Genomic DNA, 8,769 nt, shown 5'->3' with positions numbered 1-8,769 from the left:
TTCTCCGCAGTGTCTGTGCATTATTGATTTAATGGGTGCCTAATTAACAATGTAGGTTCAAAACTCTCAGTATCTCTCAATCTTCCGTCTCACTTTTGTTTGCTAGCTCCCCCCCCCAGCCCAGCCCCCCAGCATATGCAGCCTGCCTTTTTTCCTCTTTTGTGTGTGTGTGTGTGTGTGTGTGTGTGTGTCAATATGTTTGGCTATGAGTAGGACGATGGTTAATGAGTCGGCATAGGATATGCGCACTTGTGGCAGTGCAGAGAGAAACTGTAGCCTATACAGCTGTTTATAAATAGGCATAAAAGTGTCATATAAGTATGCGATTAACAGAGCCTGTAATTAATTAGATTAAAAAAATGTAATCGCTTGACAGCCCTAGTTTCCAGCCTACAGCAAAATAAAGGAATTGGCCTCACCGTTCCAATACTATTGGAGGGTACTGTATCTTACAATGTCTTTTATGGATAAATGAAATGTATGGTCCCAAGATGATGAATCCTACAGCCTTGCAAAGCTGTTTGCATTCAATTTTCACACATTCTGTTCTTGAGGTCAAACAGCAACTTTTATGTTCATCTTTTAAAACCCTAACAATTAAAGGCCTATATTCAAACTCTCAGTGCTGGGCGAGGTTTTGCAAGGGCATATAAGTAATCAGTTAAAATAGTTTCTATCTAAAAATAGCATTCTTAATGATCTACAATCTGGGTTTATTAATAATAATAATTATTATATATTTAACAATCTGGGTTTAATAATAATATATTTAATTTATATAGCGCTTTTCTCGCACTCAAAGCGCTTTACATAGGAGCACAACAGTAAACAAACAAAAGGAAAATGTAAAGTTGATGGGGCTTGGGTTGGTGGGTGATCTAGGGGTAGGCAGAGGAGAAGAGATGGGTCTTGAGGTGGGACTGGAAGGTGGTGAGGGACTCAGAGTCACGGATATGTTGGGGGAGGCGGTTCCAGAGCCTGGGAGCTGCCCTGGAGAAAGCTCTGTCGCCAAGGCTCGGAGGTTTGATGTGTGGGTGAAGAGGAGGGTTTAGAAGTAAACAGTACTGTCACTACTACAAGGAAGGTTTTAAATTACATTATAAATGCAATTGATGAGAAAGAACACTGTGCCGCACTATTCATAGACTTATCAAAGGCTTTTGACACAATCGACTCTTCTAACAGAAGCTAGTGAACATAGGAATTTCCTCAAAGTCAGTTAAATGGTTTGAAAATCATCTATAGAACACCAATTGTCTCAGATGACAGTTTATTTTCTAGTTGCAAGAATATACATAATGGTGTCCTGCAAGGATCCATTTCGGGGCCTTTTTTATTAACAATTTATATTAATAATTTTTGTTGCAAATGCAAAATTCCATGCGGATGTCACTTATGTATAGTTCTGCTTCATCCTTAGCAAGTGCAACTGGAACCTCCAATCGGCCTTTTTAAATGTTGTTCAGCAAAACCTATGTGGATTATTTTCCGCACTATAAGCCGCACTGGACTATAAGGCGCAGGTGTTTTAATGTTTAATTACCATATGTAAGAGTTTGTGCACAGAGGGGATTGTCGGGAAAGAGATGGCTGCTTGAGGAAGCTCCCATTTATTAACATTTCAACAAACAAGTTGCATATTTGCATAACATATTCAAGTGCTACCATTTAGTGCAATAGTAGCTACTAGAGATGGGCACGAGTAGTGTTTTCGCTACTCGTGTGATCGCTTACATTCCTCGAGAATCAGTCGATTCCTCGTTAAACTTTTTTCTATTTTTAGAACGCAACGCATCTGTCTGCAGAACAACGGTTCACCGCAATAAAGTGCTCAATGCTTATTGTCAAACAGTCACAGTTGCCATATGATATTAAGGATTGTTTTCCACAAGTTTAAAACAAATTTTCCTCACTGAAAGTAATTAAATAGACGGGCCACAATTTAAACCGATCGAGTAGGTCTGCGTTGGGGAGAAAAAAAGCATGGGCTGTAGTTGTAACAAAAAAAATAGCCTAAGTCACCATTTAAAATAAGAAGGGCAGCACATAATATAAAATGATTGTCCTACAATTTAAATACATATAAATAACTCACCAAAGCAGTAGACTTAGTAGTTGTATATCCAACCGCGTAATGCTCACTCCGTGTCCGTGAATAATTACCGCGACTAATTCCTCATTAACGGAGCGTTACACCGGTCGTTTTTTTTATCTTATCCCCATATTCCCTATTGAAGGCTCCTTAACTGTTGTTGGCTCAGAGCGAATGTGCCTGAAGCCTTGCTTCTTCTTTACTTTTCTTTCCAAGCGGAGAGCACCTTGCATGCTCACCTGGAGTCTACTCATTACCAGTGTTGGGAACGTTACTTTAAAAAAGTAATTAGTTATAGTTACTCACTACTTGTTCCAAAAAGTAACTGAGTTAGTAACTGAATTACTTTATAATAGAAGTAACTCGTTACCAGGGAAAGTAACTATTTGCTTTAGCCTACTGTAAAAAAAAGTTGCTATATGTCCAAAAAAAATTATTTTCCTGAGCAGTTTTCACAAGTCAGTTGAAATGAGTAGAACAGACAGGTAGGCCTACTTGTAGGCTACATAACCTTCAATATGTATTGCACATCAACAGCCAGCAAGAGGTTTATCCTGCACTTCAAGTATTTTTTTATCCTGCACTTCCAGTAGCCTAGTATTTTGTTCTCAACAAAAGTAGTAGAGGAAACTGCTGAATGTACCGTGCTGATCTGCTAATATCACTGGATTCACTTCAGGGGTGTCGGCTAAAACATCACTTAAGGCCTAAAACGTCAGACTATGAAGCATGAGACGATGAGAGGAGGAGTAAGGATTTATCCTATGTTTATTTCCTTCTTTAACATGCACAGCAGCATACAGATCCCAGGAAAAGAACAATAGCAATATTCGGCTCGTGATGACACAGTAAACAGCTGTTGCAACCGGCGAATCGCGGCCGTTTAGTAACGTGCATAAATTATAATTTATAGAGATCGGGCAACTCCATGCACTTACTCACAAGGGCGATGCAAAAGAACTCAGGGAGAGCACGTTTCAACCGTGGATTGATGGTGGTTACTGCGGCAACGTGCACGCTCACACAACAGAGAGAGAAAGAAAAATAAACTTCACTAAACAGCGCTCCGGCTGACTGACGTGACGGCGCTAACTGACAGTTATAATGTCATCCACACTGAAAAAAACACATCTTAAAACATTATGGGCCGGTTTCACAGACAGGGCCTAGATTAAGCCAGGAGTAGGCCTTAATTTGGACTAGTTAAACCTGGACGTTTAAGTCGCTGTCATTGATATGGCTTAAGTTTGGCTTAGTTAGTCTGAGACTATGAAGTCCTGGAGTAAGGTAAGTAAGCCTAAATGAAAACACCTGCCCATGAGCATATGCTGCTGGTCCAACGGTGATCATAAAAACCCGGAGTGGAGCAGAAACACCATTGCTTGTGAGAAAAAACAATGGCAGAGGCTCAAAGAGTCCGGTCAAAAAACTTTAATGAATTTGAAAAAAATATCTTAAAACAAATAGTTCCAAACCATCCGATTATTGAATCCAAAAGCCATACTGCTGGGACTGAGCAAAAAAAAAAGAGTAGTTGGGCTGCAATATGCAATGAATTCAATTCTAATGAAAATGTTACAAAGAGAACAATACTCCAACTTCAGGTAAGATATCTTAATTATTCAGTATTAAGTATTTATCATCTTTCTTTATAATTTTGACATCCCTTATATTGAATGATATCTGCACTGATAGACTCTCTGGAAAAACCTGAAACTTGCTATAAAAAGAGAGAATGCAGAGACCAGAAGGGAAAGATTTAACACTGGAGGAGGACCACCAAAAAAGGATAAATCGGATGAATTCAGTGACCTGCTTTCAGGAATATTAGAGCACCAACAACCCCTGGAAGGCCTACCAGATGATGACCATCTGGACAGCATGGATGAAGATCTTCGCACAACTGGTAAAAATATATATATATATATATATATATATATATATATATATATATATATACACATATATATATATACATACCAAGATTACACTGACAATGGAATATATTTACCAGACAAAAGTAACTCATAAATGTATTTGTCTATGTGGATCTTTATAGTAATTATTGTTATAATTACTTTAAGGACTATTTATTCCAAGCTTTTAATAGCTTTTAAATGTGTTCTTTTTCAGAGGACAGTAATCTGGACAAGTGTGATGAGCCAGTGCCCAGAGAGTGTGTTCCCTCCACATCTGCTGCAGAGTCCCCAACAGAAGAGCTTGCCACAACCTTTCGACAAAGGACAAAAAAGATGACTTTGCATGAAAAGTTAGCCCGAGAATTCCATGAGCAGAAAATGCGATTTATGACGGAAGAGCATGAAATGAAAATGAGAATTCTGCAAGTGGAATTGGACACAAAGTTGGAAGAGAGAGCTTTGATTAAAAAAGGATACAGTAATGAGACAATTGTGATTACAAATCACAGTGAAGATAGCCTATAGGTGAAAAATAAAAGTTTGTTCATGGTATGTGTTGTCACTTTGTTATTGATGCGTGTCAGTATTTTAAATCACAACAACCCCCTGTGATACAGAATTGTTTTAGACATCATTTTATTATAGTGAATATATCTTACATTTGAATGCATCCATCTAACTGAAATGCTGCAATGTGAATGCAACTCTGTGTGCAAGTCCTCGTTGGTCATTGCCTGCCTCAGCAAAGGGCACATCTGCTTGATCATGCTCTTCCATTGGAGGTTCAGGGCAGCACTGCTGTTTTAGATAGGTGTGAAGCACAGCTGTAGCAATGATCACCTTGCAGCATCTTCTTGGCTCAAAACGAAGTGTATTCCTTAGGCAAGGCAAGGCAAGGCAATTTTATTTATAGAGCACATTTCAGGCACAGGGCCACTCAAGGTGCTTCACAGGGTTAAAATCAAATAAAGAATACAAATACAAAAAAAAAAAAAAAAAAAAAAAGGAACAAATTTAAAACATGGATAAAAATACAACATTTAAATAAAAGAATTAAAACATTTTACCAAAAAAAAAAAAAAAAAAAAAAAAAAAATTACAGGTTAAAAGGGAAACAAGAACGTTTTGAGACCCGATTTAAAAGAGCTGAGAGTCTCAGCGGACCTCAGACTCTCTGGCAGTCCGTTCCAGACATTGGGCGCATAAACGCTGAATGCCGCCTCTCCCTGTTTAGTCCTAGCTCTGGGGACTTTTAAAAGACCTGTCCCAGACGACCTAAGGGCTCTGGGCGGCTCATAACGTATCAGCAGATCAGTAATGTATTTTGGCCCTAAACCATTTAAGGCTTTGTAGACCATCATCGATATTTTAAAACCAATTCTTTGAGTGACAGGAAGCCAGTGTAAAGACCTAAGAACTGGGGTAATGTGATCTACTTTTTTGGTCCTAGTGAGGACTCGAGCAGCAGCGTTCTGAATTAGCTGAAGCTGTCTGATTGATTTTTTAGGAAGGCCTGCAAAGACACTATTACAGTAGTCAAGTCTACTAAAAATAAATGCATGGACAAGTTTTTCTAAGTCCTGCTGAGATATTAGCCCTTTAATTCTCGATATATTTTTAAGGTGGTAGTAGGCTGACTTAGTAATTGATTTAATGTGTTTTTTGAAATTCAAGTCGGAATCTATCACTACTCCAAGATTTCTAGCTTGGTGTGTGCTTTCTAACATAACAGATTTAAGCTGTGCGCTGACTTTTGATTGTTCATCCCTGGCACCAAAGACAATTACTTCAGTTTTGTCGCTGTTTAATTGAAGAAAGTTTTGGCACATCCAGTCATTGATTTGTTCAATGCATTTACTTAGTGCTTGAATCGGACCATAGTCTCCTGGTGATATGGTTATGTAAATTTGTGTGTCGTCTGCATAATTATGGTAGCATAATTTGTTTTTGTTCATAATCTGAGCTAGCGGTAGCATGTATATGTTAAACAGAAGAGGCCCAAGAATGGAACCTTGGGGGACCCCGCATGTAATATTTGTTCGCTCGGATGTGAAATTGCCTATTGACACATAGTAGTCTCTTTCCTTTAAGTATGATTGAAACCAGTTTAGCACAGTTCCAGAAAGTCCAACCCAGTTTGCAAGTCGATCTAGCAATATGCTGTGGTCAACTGTGTCGAACGCAGCACTGAGATCCAATAAAACTAATACAGAGCTTTTGCCACTGTCTGTGTTTAAGTGGATGTCATTGAGGACCTTAACCAGAGCAGTCTCAGTGCTGTGGTGTTGTCGAAAACCTGACTGAAAGACATCAAAGCAGTTATTCATTGCTAAGTAGTTATTTAGCTGATGATGAACAGCTTTTTCAATGATCTTGCTTAAAAATGGTAGGTTGGATATCGGCCTATAATTGTTCATGAGTGATGTATCTAGATTTTTCTTTTTTAGGAGTGGCTTGATGACAGCTGTTTTCAGGGCCTGTGGGAATACACCAGTGCGAAGGGACATATTGACAATTTCTAGGACATCTGAGGCCATACAGCTAAAAACAGTTTTAAAGAAGCCTGTGGGCAGAATGTCAAGGCAACAGGAGGAGGAGTTCAGGTGTTGTATAATGTCATCCAGGTTTTTCTTGTTTATCAGAAAAAACTCTGTCATGGCATCTGAATTTGTTTTAAATGGGTACAGAGATAAAACATATCTTGAACCTGGTATTGATGCAGTGACAGCTTGTCTTATTTTATGAATTTTCTCAGTAAAGAAGGAGGCAAATTCATTGCAGGCCCTCGTGGAAAGATGCTCAGACGCTACTGACACAGGAGGGTTTGTTAGCCTGTCAACAGCAGCAAACAGGGCATGTGCATTGTTGCTGTTTTTGGTGATGATGTCAGAGAAGAAAGACTGTCTTGCATTTCTTAGTTCTAGATTAAACGTGCACTGGACTTAAACACTGGAATCTATTTTTCCACACTCCAAACATCCGCTCAACCATCCCTCTAGTGTGTATGTGAGCTCTGTTGTATCTTTGCTGCTCAGCTGTTGTGGGATGTATGTATGGAGTGAATAAAAAGTTACTCTGGCCATATCCACTGTCACCCAGAAGTATGCCGCTATGTTGTCCTCTCTGAAACTGAGCACACAATGATGAGTTTAGAAAAATCCTTGAATCATGAGTCGCACCTTTCCAACGTGCAACAATGTTGGAAAATTCTAAATTAGGTGTGCAGACAGCCTGGACATTGATGGAAAACCAGTTCTTCCGGTTCCTGTACTCCTCAGCATCAGGAGTTGATGGACACTTGATGGGAACATGACATCCATCTATACAGCCGATCACTCCTGGAAAGTGCCCATATTCATAGAATTGGAGTTTATAGTTGGCTTGGCCTGCAGCATCAGGAAACTTGATGTAGAAACTCCTTAGTTCACAAATGGCACTGCAGACTCTATGAACTATTCTACACACAGTTGCTTCACTGGCACCACACAAATCACCGGTTTCACGGTGAAATGTTCCAGTTGCCAAAAACCTCAGAGTGATCAGGACTTGAAGAGAAGTGGGTAAAGGCCTACCTCTTTCAGACAGTGAGGAAAGACTAGGCTCAAGCAAAGTTGTTATTTCCAGTGCATTTTCTTTATACATCCGAAAGCGGTCTCGAAATGTAAATTCATCAAATAAATTGAATGGATTAGACCTATCCACAAGTACTCCTCTGGCTGGCCTCTGCAGTGGTAGTTGGTCTTCATTTAGATATTCCAAATAGTCCATGCTCTCTCACAAACACCACTAAGCTGAAGTTAAACCTGCCTCCTTGGAGGATTAATTTATGCTCAAATTTAGACCTAGAGTAGCTCTAGTCGTCAGTCTTGCAATTGGCTTTGTTTAATCCAGAATAGCTTTAATCTAGGACTATTTTAAACTGAGTCTGTGCAAGTAGCTTGAAATTAATCCATTTTAAACGGCATTTTAGTCTCTGACTAGCCTTAAGCCTTGTCTGTGAAACCGGCCCTATAAGAAATAACAATTGCTTATCTCGTTGTTAACCCACCCGGTCTCCTCACTAGCAGTTTGTGTAGTATGGAGCCAGGGGTGCGCTCGGATTACACAGTTTATTCAATCAATTCACAGTAACGCACCCCATTTAACGTTCAGTAACGATAACGGCGTTGTAACGACGGAAAAAGTAATTTGTTAGATTACCCCGTTACTGAAAAAATAACGGCGTTACCTAACGCCGTTATTTTAAACGGCGTTATTCCCAACACTGCTCATTACTAACTGAGAGTAACAGGTGTCATCTCCCCTTTTTATAAACGTAACTTTATCATCTGCTTTGAAATAATTGGACAGTTATATTCCTGACAATGTTCTGGAGAAAGGAGAGACCGTGTTCAGCTCCACGGTGCTGTGGAGAACACAGGCTGCGCTGCGGTGGCACAGAGGTGGCAGTTATTTGCAGTTGCTGTTTGGCACAACGCTCAGTTTATTGCACTTACATCAAAATATTTAATTTTGTTAAACTTTTTTATCCGTTTTTTACACGTATATAACATTTTAAAATAGGGGCGGCCCGCTGGCCTAAAGGCTGCAGACACTAATCGAGTTCATTTGAAATGAGGAGTACTCGATTACTAACGCTCATCCCTAGTAGCTACAGAACATATACTGTGCTGTGTAATAACAGGGTCGAAAAATGGGGAAAAAGGCGTGGCTTATAGTCCGAAAATTACGGTAAATATTGACAAAAACCTAAATTAT

General features: G+C 39.4%; 1 protein-coding gene across 1 annotated transcript; it reads right to left on the bottom strand.

Annotated features, from left to right (window-relative positions):
- Positions 1-4,686: 4,686 nt before the first annotated feature.
- On the bottom strand, positions 4,687-7,779 carry LOC307263918 (putative nuclease HARBI1; the record flags this gene model as incomplete). The annotated part of the gene is made up of 2 exons (XM_080045216.1): positions 4,687-4,897; positions 6,962-7,779. The coding sequence occupies 2 exons, from the start codon at positions 7,777-7,779 to the stop codon at positions 4,687-4,689; spliced, it is 1,029 nt and encodes a 342-aa protein (XP_079901342.1).
- Positions 7,780-8,769: the final 990 nt, after the last annotated feature.

Source organism: Ammodytes marinus (genome assembly GCF_949987685.1).
Source record: "Ammodytes marinus genome assembly, chromosome: 17".
Taxonomy (NCBI): domain Eukaryota; kingdom Metazoa; phylum Chordata; class Actinopteri; order Uranoscopiformes; family Ammodytidae; genus Ammodytes; species Ammodytes marinus.
This window is presented reverse-complemented; position numbering and strand designations above follow the sequence as displayed.